This window comes from Melanotaenia boesemani, chromosome 6, assembly GCF_017639745.1.
Source record: "Melanotaenia boesemani isolate fMelBoe1 chromosome 6, fMelBoe1.pri, whole genome shotgun sequence".
Classification (NCBI taxonomy): Eukaryota; Metazoa; Chordata; class Actinopteri; order Atheriniformes; family Melanotaeniidae; genus Melanotaenia; species Melanotaenia boesemani.
Genome location: NC_055687.1, coordinates 10,373,212 through 10,395,340, shown reverse-complemented (window position 1 = coordinate 10,395,340; position 22,129 = coordinate 10,373,212). Strand labels below are relative to the sequence as shown.

Here is a 22,129-nt window from a genome sequence, read left to right as displayed (position 1 = left end):
AGAACAAAAGTGATTGATGACAGACTATGAAAGATTTCACTCAAAACCAGATGCATACAGCTATGCAAGTTTCCCCTTAGAAATGCAGTCACAGTATTCCGATAACAGTCCCCCCCCCCCAAAAAAAAATTCTTTCCTATGTATTCTTTGATGTTTGTATCGTTTACTACAACTGCATGAGCCTTCATAACGACAAGAAATCCTGGCTGTTGATGAAACCCGTATGTCAGTTTGGTTTTACACATTTTGAAACTTCACCTTCCAGTCAATTGAGATGTTTTCTTTCAATAATTGTCAAGTCATTCATCATCCCTTCATGCTGTTAGAAACCATGAGCAAAGACACGATACATATATATATATAAAATCCTAAGAAGTACACCAGACATCATCTTTCACAAACACAGGAAATATTTTAAGTGAATTTGGGTGAAAAATCATCAATTAATCCATTAAATTGCATTACAGTAATTTAGCAGACTCTTTTAGCGACTTACAGTGGTTAGGCAGTAGCATTAAGCCCAAGTGGCAACTTCCGTAAAATGTAAAGCATATGCAAGTGCAAAAGATTGCAGTTCACCCCTCATCCGCTAGGAGCCTGGCTCCAAAACAGAGCAAATCCCCATAGACTCCCATGATAAAAAGACCAACTTCACAGCAGAAATAAACATGCTTAAACACTTGTAAAAAAAAAAAAAAAAACATTTTACCTTCATGACAACTGTGAGGGGGGTGAATTTTTTTCTAACTCATCCGTTTGAATGTTATTGGCATATTTAGGGGCTTGTCCTTTTGATTGACAGGTATCCAATATCCGCGGCAAGAAGAGAGAGTGTAACACAACCGCGGTTTTTATCTGGCTAACAGCGTGCCTTAGCTTTAGCCTGTCTACCTCCGTTAGCTGGTTAGCTACCATTAGCTCTGGGTTAGCTCGGTTTGCTCTTAGCTACATGAAGCTCAGACTTTGATGGGTGTCAATCATCCACCCCCACCTTCACAGTTCCCCTCTCAACTCCACCTCTTTGCCCATTTTTGGATTTTCCAGGAATGATGACATGCGTGACGCTGCCAAGATGGCGACGGTGGGAACAGCCCAATGAGCTTCAATTCAGCTCTTCAGAAACCTACAGGTGATGTCACGGAGGCTCCGTCCATCTTTTATATACAGTCTATGGTCAAGGACCTGACTGGAAGGTGTTAATATTTGTCCCCTGTGGGAATCGAACTGTGGTCTCCCACATGGGAGACGGATGCGCTGCCAACTGAGGTATCCAACATCAGCTGTTTTTTTTTTTCTCTGTTTGAGAAAGTTACCTAACCTAAAACAGTTTCAATGATTATACAAAAACACAAAACTGCTATTGACTGACCCATGGGCTCCAGAACAAACTGGTCTTGAGTGACAGCCAGGGGAGGCTGAACACAAATGGAGAGCTTAGAGGACTGCAGAACTGAACTGGACTTCACTTTCACCTGCAGAGAGGAAAATAATAAAATAAGACATGGATAAAGTGAGGAAGAGAAAAAAAAAACAATTAAAGGGCTGATGTTGTTTTAGAACAAATTGAGAAGAGGAAAAGATGTTAAAAAAATACAAACAAAAAGATACGTAGAAAACTCACTTTTATGGTGACTGAAGGGACAAGCAGACCATCAATATCTTGGATCAGAGCATGCTGTGGAGAAGATGAGAATAAGTCTGTGTGTTTTTTAATGTGTAAATAAAAAACAAATGGATGTTTGTTCTGTTCATTTACAGATGGTTTGTCCAGGCTCGAGGACACAGCAGCTGTGACAGAAAGGTCCTCCACAGTGTCAGTTTTGGGCAGGATGTCTGAAATGACATTTATACTTTTTAAAACACCAAAATGACTTTGTTCCTACTATAATATTTCACAAAAATAAATCATTACATTTAAACAAAACAACAGTCACTTTTTTCAGGAAACTTTCCTAAAGTGTTTCCAACTTGTTCAGACTCAAAACAATAATCAACTAGTTAACAGAGGAAAAATACGAAAACCTATCAGAGTCATTACCAAAGCAAACTTAAACATCGGTTTTGCCTGCAGCAGCACCTTGGGATGGATATTTGTTATCACTTGAAAATTTTATTGATTACAAACCTAATCAGTGACTTTGCAGAAAAAAATAACAGCAATTGCCCAAGCTACTCCTTTACTCCTCACCAGCTGACCTACATTGTACGTGCATTACGTTTAGATTTTGCCTTTTTTTTTTTAAGTACCTCTTGTTGCTAGCAAAGCACCAAGTCTCTTTTAGACTTCTAGTAAAATCCTACCTTGAGTCCTGGTGGCCTCTCTGATGAATCTTTGCAGTTTTTTCATCTCAGTATCCACCTGCTCATAGTCAGCTTCCCTGGCATCTACTTTTGGAGTTGAGAAGAAGGAGGGGTCTGTACCCATGTATGAGCACAGGAGATGGCCATCAGAGCTCAGACTGACCACAACTCCCTTCAGGTCCCTAAGGAGAGGAAAGGAGACGGTTAACTTGATAACATTTGCTGTCTGTTAGAAACCCTGTGCTTTAAATGTACGCTGTAGGTCAAAACTAGTCCTCAAGGAACACAGGGAGTGGAGTAAGTTAGGGTACTGTCTTTTAATATGGAAATAGATGATAAGAGGGAAAGCATGAAGAAATGCTGAGGGATACAATAATATTTTAACTGTGTAGTAACAGGTTGCAGATGTGTGTTTGTGTGTGGGTGATTTCTGTTCCAGTTTGACGAGCCAGTAACACATACATCCACACACACATATGATGGGGTTCAGGTCAAGAGCAGCAGCCAGCTCTACACCTGCACAGGAGGGGTATCTGAGGGGGCATAAAACTTTCACCTTAACTGCAGCGGAAACACACTCACACACATAAACACATGCACTCTGATGAATTCACATACAGAGACATGACAAACTGCTATGCATTCATTCATATGACTAACACGTATACATTCATAAAACTTGCTGGTCCTCACATTCAATGAAACACACTCCCCAATCTCACTGAATCAGTTCCCAGCACTTGTGAAACAAAGACAACTGATCGTGCATTAACAGACAAAGAGATAAGCAGCAGACAGCACACATATAATCATTTACTATAAAAAAATAGACCTATAATATAATGCTTAACCTCTTAAGGCCCATTTATGCTCAACGCAGAAGACGGATCACAGATGGACGTACAGTTTCGTCTGTCTCCTGTGTCGTTTACGCGTGTAAATTGATCTGTTTTCAGGGAGCTTAGCTATCTATTGCTTGACACAGAAGCCGGAGAAATACCACCGGAAATCGCGGGGGCACTTACTTACTTTACTTTAGTAATTAACTGTGTTCATATTTTTAACTCAATTAACGCATGCACAGCATAACAAGCCCAATACATTCATCATTTCTCCATTATGAAGCCGGGGCATGGAGATGTCTAGAGGCAATATGGAAAAGGTGAGCCTGCTGACTCTATGGGTGGATTTGAGAAAAAAAAAGAACATTGATGGAACAACACACGGGGATTCCCAGTGGAGGATGATGATGTTTTAACACCCACACATTTTGCATTAAGGGGGTTCCAAACCCGCACTTGATTTTCCCTGCATTGTGCTCACAAGTGGCTGGTCTAGTGGTGTAGGAGCCATATGTAGGGTTTTTTATTTTCCCCTTTAATGTATGTGTGCACATACGGGGTGACATCACTGGTGATTGTGGGTGGCACCATGGGTGGCACTGGGGGTGTGTTGGCTTCATTAATGGGTATGCTCACCAGTGTCGGGTTTGTGCCTGAGGCATGGAGGCAGGGTGAGCTTGGGGAGATACTTTCTATTGACCGTCATCTAAATGTACCGTTTGATATATCCTTACACATCGTGAAGCTAATCAATCGAAGTAAGTGCTTGTTTGTTAAGATTTTGATATGGATATGGAATAATAAAACATTGTGATATGTGCACAGGTTTAGCGTGACGGGTCTTTGATGCACATCCTCACATAACATGTCTTAGCCTGCCGCAACATTTAGTTTAAAAATTTAATTGGTGCGCCGCAAGTGGCTCTCAGGTCTTCATGTGTCTACTAATCCTCTCACTCTACTGTTGTTCCGTGAATCATGACGGCTGATGGTGATCCGCTGAATGGCTTTTTTGTCACTAGTACAGTCTTTCTTTTAGTGTTTGTTTATCGTTCAGGTGAGAAGGAGGAAACATGCGGTTAATGGTTCATACCAGCAACACCCTTCTCAAACACAGTAGCTGACACCTGGTAGAAAGGGTTTATACTTCAGTTATACAGAGGCGGGTCTAGAAACGTTTTGACGGGGGCCAGGCAGGAGCACTAGCCAGGAAAAGGGGGGCACAAAAGAGACCTTTGTGTTTTTAGCAAAATAATCAGTTTTATCAGAGTTTCTTCATCAATATCAGCTGTTTAACTTAATTTGTCAATATCTGGTGGTTTTATGACAGAAATTATCACCATGTGATAATGTTTAGATAGTTCATGTGATGATGCTGTATGTATTCTGCATTATTATCTAGAACATGGTAGAGATGATGCAGAACATATAAAAGTACATTACATGCTGCATTTACTGACCCTTGGACATCTGACATTTACCCAAGAGAAGGTCAGTTAACACTAAGTATCCCATCCTGGCTTACCATCAGATATTTATGTCTATTAATGAAGAGTGTGGACAAAAACATTTAAAAAATTAAAAGTACTGTAACATGTTGTAGACTCTTAATCATAGAACAGCCAGAGCTGCAAGTTAAAGTACTTAATATCCTTTCAGCTTTAGGTCTGTTAATTTTTGTAAGGAATATTTTCTATATTTTTGTTTTTAAAGTTTGGTGTTGAAATGCAATAAAATGCTTATCAGACATTACTAGAGCTTGAATTTACAATAATAATGTCTGTGTCTATTGTTTAATTCAGTCACCCACTAAAATACAAATTAAACTGAAAACAAATTAAAAGTTGCTTTTTGCAACAGGATGGTGTTAGGCATGGTTATGGTGTTTGCCAAACTAATGCCACACCACAGACCTCAGTTATGGTGTAGCAACTACCTATCCATTGTTTTCCCAATACTGTTTAGTCCAATTTAGGCTTGCAGCTGGTGAGAGTCTATCCCAGCAAGGAGAGAGGCAGGAAAAACACCCTGGACAGGTTGCCAGTCTATTGCAAGGCCAACACAAAAAGACAAATAACCACTCACAATCTCTCCTAGAGAGAGTGCCCAATCAGATTAATCAGTGCTCAACATGCATGTCTGTGGAGGTGAAGGAAGCCAGAGTACCTGGAGAGAATCCACGCAGAAAGGCCCAGCAGTTACTTGAGAGCAGTTAAAAGCAACTGCCAAATTTAATTAATTATCAATTATCATCTATCAAGTTTTACAAGTTAACTGTAATTTACATGTCTCTAACATGTTGCTGATACACACTATGGTTCACTATGGTGAAAGGCTACTGGGTGATCATTAACACTTTATTCCATGCATGACACATTCTGATACCACGATTTTCTCTGTAATTAGAGACTTCTTTTCTGACTATGTAGCTTTTCTTAGCTCATGTTTTAACATTCAACTCTTATTTTTCCCCAGAATGTTTGTACCATTTAGATGGGCCCACTAACGTAATCCAAGGTTTGCAGAATTAAACAATAAAATTTAATACCACTTCCAAAAAAGAAAAGACAAAAGATCAAAATTCTGGATCACTGCTGTAAATTACAGATATCCAAAGCAAACTCCTGGAGTGATTGTGTGTTTGTTTTGTGTGGACTGGTGTATATGTGTTTTCCTCTCCTACACTCTGCAGTGTCCCAATGACACACTACAAACCCTGATGACTATCAAATGCTTAAAAACACCACAGCCTCAAACTAAAGCAGCTACCCAGACATCCCCTATCTGCTACATCTAAATCACACAAACACGCACACAGGATCTCAGACCACATCGTTTCTCAACTGTTTGTGTTTTGCGTTGTAATTGTATCAAATTGCAGTTTGATTGTAGTTGTTTGGGGGGGGGGATTGGTTTTAGCTGGCCCCTCCTTGCTGCATTCTGATTGGCCAGCAGAAAGACATTGCAATATAATTTCCTGTCAAGTGTCTCACACTGGATTTCACAAGCTGAAAAACAAATCAACATATCTGCTGTATTTAGTGTGTATGTGGCATCACATTTTACTAGGTGACAATATGATCACATTTTCATGGATGAACTTTTTTCATTTTATTTACTTTTTTGCGCACAAACATAATTTTTTGGCCCTTGTTTTGCAGGAAGTTGTACTCACGGGAAGTTGGCAACTCGAACAGCCACAGGCACAAAGGAGAGCTGGGCTGCCCATTTCAGAGTCACATCCTGGTAAACCAACAACATGTTGGTGTGGTTACCTAGCATCAGGTTTGTGGTGCCGTCTGTCACTAAACAAGACAAGAAAAAAAAGGCAGATTAGAAAGGAAAGCTGAGCTGAAATGCTCCAGTGTTTTCATGTATAGTGACTTAAACTGAGCAAACCCATACAAAAAAGCTTGCATTCTTCACTTAGCATAAAGACTTGGCTCATATTACAGAGGAAAAAAAAGAGGCATTTTAGACCAGATTGGGAAAGTACCGCAAGTTCTGACTCAAGAAAATTCATATTTTATGTTATTTTTCCAGCAATATGACTTTGCTGTATTTATACAGGTTTGTGTGTTGTGGCTAGAAAGCCAGTCTCGATTTAATAGCAGCCCAAATGTGAGGTTTTTGTCTCTCGTTTTTAGTTATAGAAAACAGTGGTGCATATTCACAAATCAAACAACTACGCACAGAAATAAGGAATTCCTGTGGTGTGTGGCACTGCCCTTTAAAATGAGTGCAACTTGCACTCTCCTGTAAAGAAAAATCATTTCTTTACATTTGACATCTGGTTTGTATAAAGAATTTGTCCATAGATCTTTCATTTTTAAAACAAGCTGTGCTCTTAAAGGTGTACTGTGGATATAACTGAAGTTACATCTACACTTTCTCTTGTGACCCAAGGCTAGAAACATAAAATATAAATACTACTTATGTTTCTCTCTCAAACACACACAAAAATGTCCAGTCGACTCACCGATGTTGCAGTTACCACCTAGAGAGATCTGAGGCCACACGCGAAACAAACACGCCTCGCTCACACACGATTGAATACACAAGTTATAATATAGTAACAGTGGTCAGCAGGGTGGTACAGTGCAGGGGTCAAAATGACAGAGTGTGTGCTGGTGCCACATCAAAGCACATACACACCTTATATCTCAGCATCAGCCTTATAATTATAACTAAACTATAAAAAGGTTCAATCTATGTTCTTCTCTCATTTTCAAGCTGAGCATCTTCCCTCCATTCTACCCTCCTCCCCTTTCTGTTCTTCCTCATCCTTCACCATCCACTATCTTTGCAAGTCCTGTCCTCTTCTCCCCAACCTTTTCTATTTCCCATGTTTTGTTTCTTTTCTCACCTTACAGCATGATTTTTTATCTTTTCTCTATCTTTTTTTTAACCGACTGCCTGTTTCAGCTCTGCATTCCTTCGTTTCCTCATCCCTGCCTTACACCTCTCCTATCGTTTACAATCCTTGAGGGGAAAAGTGGCTCACATGCACATACCATATAATCGCAAATGTTCAGCTGCAGCCAGGGAGAGTGAAGTTTTTTATTTGATTTTGTTACGATGAAGAGTAAAAGCTTACTATTCACTCATTACTGGCTCTTGAGATATTTACATCGCTGCATATTATTCTTTCCAACTTTACCTATTCCTACAAAAACAGATTTTGATAGTAGTGGTAAGGACTGTCAAACACATCGCTTCAAAATCTTCTCAATACAGTTCAGTTATGAAGGCTCTTGTGTATGACTCATAGTTTTTATATTAATAAATTTAATCCGTTAATTATGCCCTAATCTGAATGAATGTGTCACCAGTTTAATCATGTTTCTAAAGGTAGAAATCAAAACTGTCATTTTATTAAGGCTACATGGAGGTGTTGAATTTTCAGTACAGACTTTTCAAAAGAAAATCAAGCCAAGAAAGATACAAATAACAGAATAGACAGACAGAGAAAAGGGAAGGGAACTGTGCGGGTGGGGGCACTCATCCAGCTGAGGCAGCTGTGTGGCTGAAGGCCAGGGAGAAAGTATTAAGAAACCTGCAACGTATCAGTGTTGTCTACACTCCTCAGCACGACACTCTTAAGTTTGAGAAATCCATCAAACAGCCTTGCCTGATAAAAGAGCTGACACTGATCGTTGGGTGGCAACTCAAACAGTCCCACTGTCGCTAAATATCAGCCTGTTAACAATAAACACAAGTGTGGCATCACATTATTGTTGTGAATTAGAACTGCAGCTGCAGTTTGTTCTTGGGAGTCATCTGTGAGCCACTTGGGAGAATTTTGTTCAGTTTTGATTCTATCGGAGCTCAAGTCCAAAAACAAGCTTTTTTTTTTTTTTTTTATTGCATTGGCACATCATATTTTAGATTTATTGACAACTTCCCAAAGCAATTTAAGTGACATAAAAATGCTGGGAAAAACAAAGCTGAGGGTTATTCTTACATCTCTACAAATCCTTCCTTATGGATGTTTTTTCTCATTAACTTACATTGTTTTCATTTTTCTCTTTCAGACACTCATTTTTATTTTAAATCAAAAGGATTATTCTATAAACAAATGGGTGTGCTGTTGTGTAAACTGAACCAGACCAAAACACTTTTGTTGCTGCAAAGCACACTCATAAAAACATTGTTTATTGCTCCATGTGCTACAGAAAGACCTTGGATTCTACTTTATTTCAGCACCATTCTGGAGGTCCAGCTTGATGTAGATAATTTATGTTGTTCATGGTGATAAGAATTAGATTAAAGTCAACAACCAAGACAGGAAAGATGAGTCAGCTTCCTTCTTCCATACAGCATTTGTGACATTTTTAAAAAATATAAAATTTGCAAGAAAAATGTCGCTAGGCAATTAGGTGCACAGAAACTGCGAGTGTGTGTAACCAGCACAATTATTAAGATAAAAAGAAAGCAAAAAACATTCTAGTGTGAAACCATCTAGACAGATTTTATGCAAATAAATTAAAAGTTTTTATTTATTTATGTGACGTTTTGGAAGCAGCCGCCAATGATTATGGCCTTGAATGTATAACTCTTTTAATGACAAATAACATGCAGTATGTTGTACTTATTTTTCTCCATCTGAGGTGAAGACAAGAGAGATGCTCATCATTGGAAACCATTATGAGTTTGCAGTGGTGTCATTTTACCGTCATGTGTCAGGTATACATAAACACCAGGGGACGTTATCTGGTTATATATGCCAGATTTGAATGAGCTGCAAACTTTTCACTCCAAATACTGTAACGCAAATTTATCCCAAAGAGTTGCTTTTAAGTCAACAATGTTTTAACAACCTAGAACTGAGAAATTTCATAAACATTATAGCAAACAGATTCAGTTTTGTCTGGGCTCACTATTTATTACTTTGTTTTATGATTGCTGTAGTTTAGACCTAAGAGCACTGCCACATTTTACTCCACAGCTTTACGAAAGGATTATTTGATATCAAGAGGGGTCACTTGTAGTAACAAAAGAGCAAAGGATTATTAGCCATCTGAAAATACTCCACCACTGGTGTAGATAGTGTTGCATGTCAAGCTAAAGAGTAAAATACTTTACTCAGCCTTTACAAAAACATAAGAGCAAAATTTTGGGAATATATTTGATTTCCACCCATTTTCTACCAAGAAAGTTGAAATAAGTGCATAGTGTGTACATCATTAACTGTTTGCTGGCAAAGTTGACAAATCAACATAAAATGTTAAAACATGTTTAAAGTGCATGACAGCGATTTACCAGAAACAAGCACTTTGTTAAAGACACGTTTTAACCTCCCAAAAATGGTGGTTTAATCCTGTTTCTTCGAAAACCTACAAAAGCATCAATCTTGACAATGCTTTCATATTTTACATTTTCATTTGAGTGTAACAATGTTATTTTCCATACCACACGTTTATATACGCATGTTTTGCAATCCATACATCTTGTGCTGCATGTTTATGAACTACAGTGTTAAGAGGCCTTCTTGGTTTTTGTGTTTGTTTTAATTCATGTGGCAGAGCTACTTCATTTATTCCATCATGTTCTGCCAAAAACAGCTTCTTGAAAAGCCAGTGCGGTGGTAATGTGTCACTACATAAAATGATTTATCTTAAAGCATTTTATTATGTTGTTTTAAATGGTTGTTTGTGGTCGGTGTACTGATGAATGCAACTTAACCCAGTACTTCACTACTTTAGATATCTGGTTTTAAACGTTTCTTAATGGTTTAATATGAAACCTCTTAATAAGATTGTATGATGACGTTTTTATGAGAAACAAATTTGTTAGTCCATTTTTTAAATTTTCATTTTATTTCTGGTGTATTTTGATTAGTGACCAAATGCTGTGGGCTACAAGGTGTTGCCGCCTAAATGTTGAGTAAGCCTTGATGTTGTTACTCTGGCTCTCAGTAATGATGACAATACTGAAATGTGTTGTTCTGCCACATTGATCAAATTCAACTCACCATGAAGGAAATAATCCTCAAATTCTCAAATTTGGTAGCTTGATGCACATGGTCAACATTTAACATCCTCTATAAAAGTCAGTAACCATGTTTTCTGTCCCTTTTCATTTATCTGTGTTAAATCGGTGTGTTTCAGTTATTGATCTGGACCAACTCATGGTTACATTTGTAATGAAAGCCATTTCCTAATAGATCTAAATTTGCTTTTCAGCAGATAAGTATTAAGCCGTTAAATGGGTAAGAACTGCAGTTGTAAACATTTTGCTGAGCAGGAAGTGTACAAAGAGTGAGAGTGAAATATCTCTTTATAGAAGTTGTCACCTGAGGCGTAGGGCAGAAAACAGCTTGGGTTGAATTCCAGCTTCTTCATGAAGCGGATCTGTCCATTGTCTCGGAAACAGAAGAAGTTTCTCTCACCCAGCATGAGGATGGAGGAAGAGGAGTGGGAGAAGGAGGGCACCACCAGGTCCAGGGCATGCTCTCCCAGGACAAATGTCCAGTCAGGCTGGAAGAGAACACACAAAGACAAAGTTAAAGCACTCAACAAAATGTTCTTAAGTCTCTCAGATCCTCCCTTCTAACAAATTCCCATGATCACAAAGACAAAAACTTTTGACTGGATAAAGACATTTATTGTTCTTGTAAAAAGTAAAATTCCAAAACAGTATAAAAAGCATATTATAAATTTGAATGATTCTATTTTTGTATTTGATAAGGAGAGACCAACCCTAAAGATTTATGTGCATTTTAATGTGTGTTTAGGGCTCACCGTCAGCCTCTTGCCCCCAGTTTTAAGGGGCAAGTCAGAATCCTGTCGACTCTCTGCATCTGTAGCCACAGCCAGCGTCTCATACCTGAGAATCAGAGAAACAAACAGCGCCTTACACAAAGTGTGTGTGGACCACTTTTGTATGCCTGTTAAAGTAACATCAGAGCACGGTGTCTTATTTTTTTTTTTTTTTACCACTGTTTACCACAGCATTTGTTGAAAGCTGTTTGCTGAGGTGCTCTTGTCAACACATACTAAACTTTTCCAGACATGCACAACTATCAAATCCACACATAAATGAACCATCAATGGAGACAGAATTTATCTCATCTTAAGAATAAAAAATAATATCCATCTGGTCAATTATATCCATTTTGGTCAGTTTGATGGCCATACGATGCAGTACAGTGCTTTTCCTCCATAACCCTTACACGCCTTCAGATTGCCTGCCAGAGTAATATATATATACATATATTATATACACCAAGATAGATACCAAGGCCTGAAAGAAGAGCTTGAGAAGGCCCGGAAAGTGAAGGCAACAGTGGTCATCGGAGCACTCGGGGCAGTAACCCCCAAACTGGAAGAGTGGCTCCAGTTTCTGTCACTTCAGTCAACACCTGCTTTTCCTTCTAAATCTGTTGGCAGCTGGCAAAGAAGGAAGTGGTCAGTTGATTTTGGCCTATGTCACATTAGCCATTTTCCAGTAAAAGGCTGGCAGACGAAGCAGTTTGGCGGGAATCTATCTTTCTTCACAAACACCTGGATGAACAGAAATCTCCAAACCTGACTCGGCCCAGCATAAAACCACAAACCAAACTTTAAATAAAAGATGAATTATCCACTCAGTTTTCTCACTTAGTGTGATGCATATTTATAGACAGTACAGGAGGTCATTTCTGGCAGCAGCCATCAGCAACTGGAACAAGAACTTAAATAATTGCCCAACATGTTATTTGGATAATATATCATGTTATTAAATAAATAAATACATATACAGTAGAAAAAATATAATTGTATTATTATTATTTACTACTAACTTTTGGACACATTCATATTTAGGTTTCATAGATGCCAAACTTGAATCATTTTATGATGGTTGGACATTTCTTTTGACATATCACCCACTACGTTGTTGCTAAAACAACTACTTCAGTTGCAGACTAATGACTTGCAAAACAAAGTGCATCTTCATTAACCTCATCAAACGTTACAATGTATGCTTTTTAGATGTTAGCAAGCTACAAGTTAGTATAAACATGGTGCTCATGGTTTATACTGTGCACTACTTAACCCTTAAAAACTGACTGTATTCTATTCAATTAGATCAGCTTCAGAGCCATCAGGCTTTCTTCAGAAATCAAGACTATGCACATTTGTTTTGATCAAATATAAGACAAAAGTACATGGAGCTGAAGCATGCAATCAATAACCGGTAAACATACCCTTGTTAATATACAGTACAAGTACATGCTTGTTTTGTTGGAGCATTTTAGTTTTATCATTCTTTGAGCGTGAACACTACACCACATATCCAGTACCTGATGAGGATTAGTGGTGTATATTATATATATATATATATACATATATATATATATATATATATATATATGAACAGGGATACAGCTTACAAACTGTAAGCTGCCTGGTGATGTACTAAAAACTGCTTTTTGGTAAGCTGACAACCATATGTGGCCAGAACAGGACGCTAATTCCTCATAACACAGTATATAAAATAGTAAATGAATTGCTTTAAAACTTTGACTTTTGTAATACAAGATTTGATTTATAGTTTTTAACTCATCCATACAGTAGCAGTGCCCACTGAGCCTCTATAAGAACCGCTGAGCACACTAATGAGCTTTATGGATGACTGCCAGTAGAGAAACCTTTTCATCATGTGTGACCATTTCCTAGAAAAAAAAATGACTGAAAAATATATTAAATGTGTCAGAGGTTTTAACCTTTTAAAGAAAGAGTGTGGATCAACAACCAGACTACCGCACAAGTGAATTAATTACATTTAAGTATAATTATACTTAAACACCATAGTATAAAATAACTGTATTCTTTCACTATATTTTCATTTTGCAATTTCACCTTTAATGTACTTCTTCTACTATAATGACAGTACATGAGTTAGCATTAATAAATCAAAACTGTGTATGCATGTGTGACTGCATTCGGTTTGATGTCAAAGTGTTAAAAAACACACCCACATAGGCTCTCAAAACTCTGTGTACAAGAGCAAAATTAAAATATAGAAGAAACATAATAAATCACCTACATGTTCCACATATATAAGAGGTGGAAGAAGAGAAGAAGATAAACACATTTTGACATTGATGTATATGCAGACAAATGTGTGTGCGTTTGTGTTTGTGAGGATGTGTAGGCAACAGAGTTTAGGACACTGAGGTTGAGCAATAGTTATCTCATTTATATGAAAGGAATTCTCTCTGGTAACTCAAACAAACCAAATTACTCTGCATATGCATTGTACAAGCATATGCATACACACATTTCCCCACATAAACATCCATACACACACATTATAAAAAGACAACACTGTGTGTATATGATTTCTCTGCGTTATGAATAAACACCCTCTAAAACCTGAAAGCTGACACCAAATCAAATTAAATTGTCATTCATCAGTGCAGAAAAGGGTCCCACAAGTTAAATAAGCTGAACAGGAAACAACAGTTTGAGACATGTGATATCAGATTTATAGCTGTGACGTACTGACATTGTCATCTGGGTGGACCAATTCTTTAAGAGAGTGGTGATAAATATTAAACATACTAGTCTGAAAGCTCTGAGAATGAACATGCTTAGAACCCAAAGGCTGTCATGCAACATAAATCCAATGCTGTCATATATATGTTTGTTAATTTAGAACTGTTTATCTTCAACTATTTGATCTCAATCACATTGCTCATCAAAAAGCCGGACACTTTATTTTGATTATTTGCTCCCTGAACATCTGTACAGTAAATTTATCTGCTGTTTAACTGCTCATTCATTGTCAGCAACAGTAATCCAGGTCTGGATAGGGCTGGAGACGAGCCTATAAATTGTTGATAGCCAGTAAAATAATAATAACACACAACAGGAGCAATTCAGCTTTCCAGGTTTTGCTGCAGCTACCAAACAACATCGTAAATGAGAGGAAAAAAAAAACAACAAATGTAAAAACAAACCAACTAAATTTGATCATAAAAACACAAGTAATGTTTGCATATAGCCTTTAGTGAATCACATTACCATCCGTAAAAACCTGAGTTTTATATACCCAGAAATGTTTAGTAATAATTGTAAAAACTAACTTCTCTTTAAGTTGTTTAAAGAGTTTTAAAATTTCCTTAAAAAACATCTAAAAAGTAGTACAACACATTATTTGAGAGTCCTCAAAAAACGAAGGTGGGTACATTCAACATTTTTCTTTTTCTTATTTTATATATATATATATATATATATATATATATATATATATATATATATAGATATATAGATATAGATTATATCAATATTTGTTTTATAAAATGAATCCTATTTAGACAGATTAAAAAAACCTTGTAAATAAACCTACTTGTAGCTCTCCAGCTGGCGAGCAGAGGACACAGTGAGGAAGCTGTCAGTTCTGGGGTTGTAGGCCAGCGGGCCAGGCAGCAGAAAACCAGGGAGGAACCGGCCAAAGGAGTAGCTGTCCTGCTCGAAAAACATCAACATCCCGTCCATGGACTGGATGCACAGGGAATGGTGACCTGGTGAAGGGGGTGGGGGCAGCAATGGACATAGTTAACATTATTATCATTTTTTTCAAGACAAAATGTTTTGGGCACCACTGACACACTGCACTATTTACAAAGTCTTCAAAGTGGTCTTGCACAAACAAAACTATTAAAAAAAAAATAAATAAAAAAATTGATTTCTTTGAGTAAATGCTTCTCCAGAAATAAGATGGAAAGAGAACCACATACAGTTACAGAGGGACCAAAAGGGACTAAAGCTTTTTTATATTCCTCAGAAGGAATATACAGAAGTTGAATAAATGCCATACACTGTTACTGTTGTATGTCATTCAGCCTCTACTAGGCGACACACATTTAGATTTCTTGTTGTTGTTTTCATTCTAATTTTAAGAAATATGTGATTTTAGATTAATGTCTGTGATCTGTCACCAAACAGCAAAAGCAGCACAGAGTTGGAAAACACGTGTATGTAATAAAGAGATCATAAGTTTTAGTGATCATGATAATTTTTAGTTAGTGAAACTGGAATCCCAACAAATATCCAGATTGTGCTGAACTATTTATATACTGATCTCAGGTCAGTCAGCCCAGCTAACAGATACTTAAGGATTTTCAATCCCGCTTTACCAAAATCTCTGTATTTATTTATTCACTTTTATCTTTTTCTGTATGCAAGAAAAACAAGAGTCAATATACATAGTGGGTGAAATAAATAAACAGTTAAGTAAATAAAATATATTTTCAAAAATACAGATTCTGCTTTATGGCAGCTCTCATTTCCAACTGACAAAAAAATCATTCTAACCCAAACGCCAACAACCCCAGATGGCTTTCATGGCTTCTGTTTTATTTCAGCCATGATGTTGTGTTGGTCCGTGAGGTGTGTCTCTCCTTCCTGCTGAATATGATATCTCCATTAACACCTCTACACACTCACACGCATGCATAAATCTGAGTATGAATGTGCACATGAGTGTGTGTTTATTAAGAAAGGTCTCATTTAGGAAATACTAAGCCCTGAAATGCAAAACACACCGCTACACACATGGCCATAAAGCGGTGGAGCTTTGTGACCAGAGAACTATAATTAGGCCTCAATGCGCTATTAAAACTCACACTGCCATCAACCAGAGGTCAGGAAGACAGCCACCTACAGCGTAACATACACACACACACACACTTAACATCCTTCACCAGGGATTTAGACTGAAAAGCTGTACACTCTAACACACTTGTGTGTAAACGTGTGTTTGTGTGTGTGTGTTGGAGTGATGAGCAGTTATTCAGGGTGGCTGTTGACACATGCAAGGACAAGGTCTTGCATATGGCAGACACACCTCATGAATACAAGAGTGTTAAACATAGTGTTTGATAATAAACTAACAGCAAATGTTAGGAGGGTGTTTATATAGGTGGGTTTGGATTAAGGTACGTGTGTGTATGTGTGTGTATTGTTTTCTTTCAACTTTTTTAAAGGAAAATCCTCATAAAGCACATATTGCAACACCTGAAGATGTTCTACTTGATGCTCTACTAAGACAGGCATTTGACCAAATTACCTGGTGTTTGGTGGTCATTTTCCACTCTGAAAAGCAGTGCAACAATAAAAACAAGCACACATGCACTCTGCTTGACAAAGCTCCGCATCATCACCAAAAAAGCAAAGTGGTGCACACTGAAAATGAGTCAGTTTTTGATAAAACAGCCAGTGCAGAAATGTTACTTCACACACCCAGGTATGACATGTCAAAGAGCCCAGTATGAGAACAGCACAGCTCAGACACAGTGGAGGAAACAGGCCTGTATTAGTGTCATTAGGAAGACATGTCGAACAAGCACACAGAGCAGCTAACAAAGCACAGAGGCTGGCTACACAGCGCAGTGGGCAGAACGTGAGAGTGTGTGCGAAAAAGACTGTTGATACATGTGAATGTGTGTGACCCTGCAGGCTTGCCGACCAGAGCGTGGGCCTTTTTGTGCACGTGTTTCTTTGTGACTGTGTGTATGTACATGTGTCTGGTCTAAGCTCACAAAGACCAGTCCATACTCTGGGTGTGAGTGTGTGTGGCCTGAATGTGACCCAAACCCAGAGGCAGCTCAGCTATTAGAGCAGTATTAGTACAGAGCTGCTATTACTGCGCCTACAGCACTGCTAAATTGCTGTCATTATAGACCACCACACACACACACACACACACTCACGTGTAGGAGCAGAAATGACTTATAAAAACAATCACACACACTCTCTCTGTGAAGACAGAGAATTTTGTTAAAACTGAGATTTTGGATGTGTTGTTACACAACTTCAAACACTCTGATCTGGTCTTCGAGCTGTGATCATTTCCCTCTTTTCAATACAAACAAACAATGAAAACACCTTCAGGTCTGTGTGTGCTAATCACTGTGCATGTGTGTATTTGTGTTCTTGCCAAATCAACCATGAGCTCATTTCATTCTCTAGGAAACTATGTGAAACAGTAGTGAAAGCTCAAACAGTGAGCTACTTCCTCAAATCAGACAGCTCCTCTGGCCTTAACGAACACAACACACATATCTGCTGTTTGGACTCAGCCAGTCATTTTTTATTACTGTAATTTGGGTTTTGAAACTGAACCGCTGCAACAGTAAACAGGCAAGATCAAAATTATAGAGAACAGGGAAAATAAGGCATATGATGAAACACAAGCAGCCGACAAATAGAAAAAATCTCTTTTAAGGCATGTTAATTAAACACAGGGCTAACCTGGAGGCCAAGTGGTTTCACACCAGTAACCACATGTCATCACAACATCTTTGGTTTGATTACAGCTGGGAATCCTGATTTGTATGCATTCCTTTGCTCTCTTGTCTGGTTTTCTCTCAGTCTCCATTGTAATAAATCTAATAAATGGAAAATCATGATGGTAAATTATGCCTTTTTAAATTCTCTTTTGCATAAAAACTTTGGTAAATAAAAGAAAATTACACTTTCAGCAGCCTAGTGATTTAGACACAGTGTTGTCCGGTCACTATCATGTTTACAAAAGACATACTGATACCATGACATACCATGTTGTTTTCCATATATACGATACAGTTTACCATTGAGTCTGAAGGAAAAGTAATTCATTAACCTGGTCACAATTTGGAGAGGAAAGTGAAAAGCCAGAAGCAGAAAAGCAGGCAGAAGAAATTAATTTACAGTGGACTAAAGAGAGGTAATGGAAATGATATTCACTACTGAATCACCAATCTGCAGTGGACAAGGAGATGATGCTGGAAATATTGTTTGATGCAGGTCCAATTAAACATTAATTGCCTGAAGAAAACAAAGACATTTCCACAGTCACTGATGAAACTCCATGAACTGTCTTGTACATGAAATGTGCTATACAAATAAATTTGGCTTGCTTTGATGATAAGGGGTTGATGTCAGGTAAAGGACCATGGGAGAAAGAAGTATTTAGCTTTGAAGTTAATGCACAGGTTGGGAGACATTTCTCATTCTTTCAATTGAAAGGAGCTCTGATGATGCCAAACAGTTTTGATCTCAATCTAATTGAAAATGCATGGTGCATTTTCTTTTTTAACATTTTTTAATATCAAATATCAAAATAAAAAAAGTATAACATCATAATTTTCTTTTGGGGATTAATAAAAAATATTTACATTTCATTTGAAGAAACTGAATATCCGCAAAGTGTTTAAACTTTGTCCAGTTTAACACTCCGAGACGCAGTACTCTGTAGATGAACTATGAACTCCCTAATGACAGGTTGGAAAAGGGAATTCCCCCTCAATAAGATACAAAATCTCATTCATTCAAGGCATACAAAAGGTGTGATATGGTCCATGTCTGAGCCTAATCTGCCATCTATTGGAGAAATGGTGATTAGCACGAAAGGAAAGAACGGTATTGTGAGGATTGTGGCTCATTCTAGATCATTTGTCTAAATGTGTTTATATGTATCAAGCCATTATCAAAGGGAATAATATTTGTGTATTTGTATGGATATTATTGCGTTTTCCCAGTTTTAAACCTTTGAATGGCATTTAATTAGTTATGTTCTGTTTTTTAAAAATGCCTCCTGGGATTTAATATTTGGTTTAAAGGTTACGCTAAGAATTTAAGCAAGGGCAATTAACTCTGGGTAGAGGACTGGAAATCTGGGCAGACAACCTGGATATGCATGTAGATTTTTATAAGAGCATGACTTTGTGTGAGAGCTTGTTCAAGATCTCGTGCTCCACGGTGTGGTGCTACCCAAAAAATACTTGGAAATTAAAATCATATTCACTGGTTTGTGGTATGTACTATGCACGTGCATTAGTACAGGCTGAAGTACTGCTTTTAATGAGTCCAGACTGTTCTTTCTATCAATAAAAAACACACACATACATACATACACACACACACACACACACACACACATCCACACACACACTCTCTAAACATGGAGTGAATGACAGGTTCATCATGCCAGGCCACAGTCTGGCAAGTGCTCTCTTTATACACACACCTTGACAATACAGTCTTTATTTGGAAAGGCCATTTTCTCTACTTTAAAGGGGGTTCCCCATGTGTCTCTATGCACATCTGTGTGTGTGTATGTATGTTTTTCTTGGATGCTGGCTACTCAAGGGCTTTCCCCTACTTGGTTTTTCCAAGAGCCCAGATGACTAAAGAGAGAGCGCTACATGACCCCTCTCTATTTCCCTCCTTTGCTCCCCTTATAGGACTTTATAGTGGATGCATTTATCCAGTGCTGCTAATTGCTACTTTTGCTAAGAGACATGAGCAGATATTCACTAATGTAAACATACCTATTCTCCTTCTACGTATTAGTGGGGGCACTCATTGGTATAATACATTCCAAGGCCATTAGCCCGTTAAAACTAAATGCTTAGCCTGGACTCTGAGCCTAAACCCATTTCTAAGCTTAACTTTTAAAATGTTGTTAAGCTACAAACAATACAAAATATGTTGACAAAGCAGAAGTTTCCTCCCTCACATAATTTTAAATTCAAATTGGCCCTCATAAAGCTATATGTAGAAAAACTGATAACCACACAAATGACTTGTAAAAAAGAAAAATAGTTTTGTTTTGGTAAGCATTATGTGCTCTTTGGTGTAAATGGATGTTTGTCAGCTAACTAAAATTTGGAGAAAAAAAATAATAAGAAGAAAAGATGCAGTAAACTAGAAGCACTCAGAGAGCGTAGACCTCCACTAAGCCATGGGGACTCGCCTAAGAAAAAAATCCCAGAAGGCCAACAGCCCACCCAGTTACCAGTCCTATGCCAACACTCGTAAGAATCCTTCAAGCTAATATATATCTATCTGTTTCCATCATCAGGATAGATGCCACATCTTATTTTGAAACCTTGACCCTGCAAACATATCCTTAGACACCAATATGAAGCAAATGGCTGTATTAGTCTTGAATTTATTCTCTCTAATGTGGGCAATCTGGGTTAGCTGTTAGTGTATTTAACATCTAACATTATGTCATCTTGTCTTTTTTTTTTTGCTAATTATTCTGGGAATTATCTATTGAGTTAGAACCAATAATGGCAAAATTATCACTATCTCCCAATAATAAAAAATCCTGTCCTGGATCCAGTCGGTGATCTGGATCACCCCTAACATCTAATCATTTGTTCCTTATTCCATTTTTGCCATTTCCTGAAAATTTAATCAAAATCCATCCATAACTTTTTGAATTCTGTTGCTACCAGACAAATAAATCAACGCCATCGAAAACACAACCTCCGCCTTCAAGGAGGTAATAATAGTCTTATCTTAATAGGTAATAAAACAAAAAACATAAAAAGTCAAGATGGTTGGCATTTCTGCAGCATGTCAGCCTTAACATACCCAAACAAGTCGAGAATCTATACCTGTTACTCCTCCAAATGTCCCATATGTCATGTTGCAGGCCGTTCTTTGCAAGTTTTGCTCATAAACCAACTTCATCTGGTACTGATCTCCATGATCCACATTCCCTGCAGTGCCTTCAGTTACAAAAAGAAACATAAAACAAGTTTACAATGCATCTGAAAATGACCATTCCTACTAAAAATGAATAATTCAAATACTGTGAAAAGTTTTATTTGCTCAGTTTGTTGCATGTTTCGTACTTGAAACAGAATAGACCGACAGCTTTCTGGGGTGAAGAACAGCCAAGTGAAGAAGCTCTGAACACCTGTCGAAACAGCAAAAGATTTGTTTTTTTCAATTAAGTCACTACAGCCACAACTAGAGCCATCATCAAAAAGACAAAATCAGAAGGAAAGTATTAGGGAAAGAAAACATATTATTAATGTGGATGCCAGAGTCCCAATAGATTTAATGTCAGTTATGGTGGTTGGATAAAATTGTTCAGTAATCTGCCTGTCTGATTACTGCCTAGTCTGAGCAGGAACAGCTAGCTTGTGAGCCGGACAACGAGTCTGCTGCAGGCCGCAGCTGGAGAAGTTTTCTCCTCCGACATTCCAGCAGGGCCGACGCTTCCTGCCACTGTGGTTGAATTCATGTTCTCGGCTACAGGGTGGAATCCACTCTTATTTTAACCCACACTTCTGAGTAAAGTAATTACTATAACAGCTGGTCCATTTTGTTTTAAATGTTGGTTAAGGTTGAGCAGTAGATGTTGTTCCAGTGATGTAGATCGGAGATTTGTTACTTATTTACTCCGCCACAAAACCACTGTGAGTGGCTCTGTCCACTTATTGGAATGGAAACAAATGCCACCTTACTAAATTTTAACCACTGCAACATTTTTTTTAATTTTATTTTATTCTTTTTGTCCAAGAACAACAAAAGACAAGAACTGGTCCCATGAGTTTTCTTTGTTCCTTAGAAAACCGCACCAACATGTCACCACCTACCCAACCTCTACAACATGCTTCAATGTCAAGGCCAGCTTCCAAAATGCCCACCAAACTGTGAAGAATGTTGTGCCAAAAAAACCACAGGCAGCTAAACATAACATCTTCCAAACAGGCT

The 22,129-nt window shown here is 37.9% G+C and overlaps 1 protein-coding gene across 2 annotated transcripts in view; it reads right to left on the bottom strand.

Annotated features, from left to right (window-relative positions):
* Window positions 1-22,129, bottom strand: part of bbs9 (Bardet-Biedl syndrome 9) — a 170,332-nt gene that overhangs the window by 145,186 nt on the left and 3,017 nt on the right. For both annotated transcript variants that reach the window (XM_041987334.1, XM_041987335.1), the window contains exons 4-13: window positions 21,262-21,326; window positions 21,022-21,135; window positions 14,979-15,153; window positions 11,387-11,471; window positions 10,939-11,122; window positions 6,319-6,448; window positions 2,302-2,483; window positions 1,757-1,833; window positions 1,622-1,675; window positions 1,370-1,472 (exon numbers count right to left, since the gene is read on the bottom strand). In XM_041987334.1, the coding sequence (XP_041843268.1) occupies window positions 1,370-1,472; window positions 1,622-1,675; window positions 1,757-1,833; window positions 2,302-2,483; window positions 6,319-6,448; window positions 10,939-11,122; window positions 11,387-11,471; window positions 14,979-15,153; window positions 21,022-21,135; window positions 21,262-21,326 (1,169 nt within the window). The remainder of the gene's footprint in view (window positions 1-1,369; window positions 1,473-1,621; window positions 1,676-1,756; window positions 1,834-2,301; window positions 2,484-6,318; window positions 6,449-10,938; window positions 11,123-11,386; window positions 11,472-14,978; window positions 15,154-21,021; window positions 21,136-21,261; window positions 21,327-22,129) is intronic.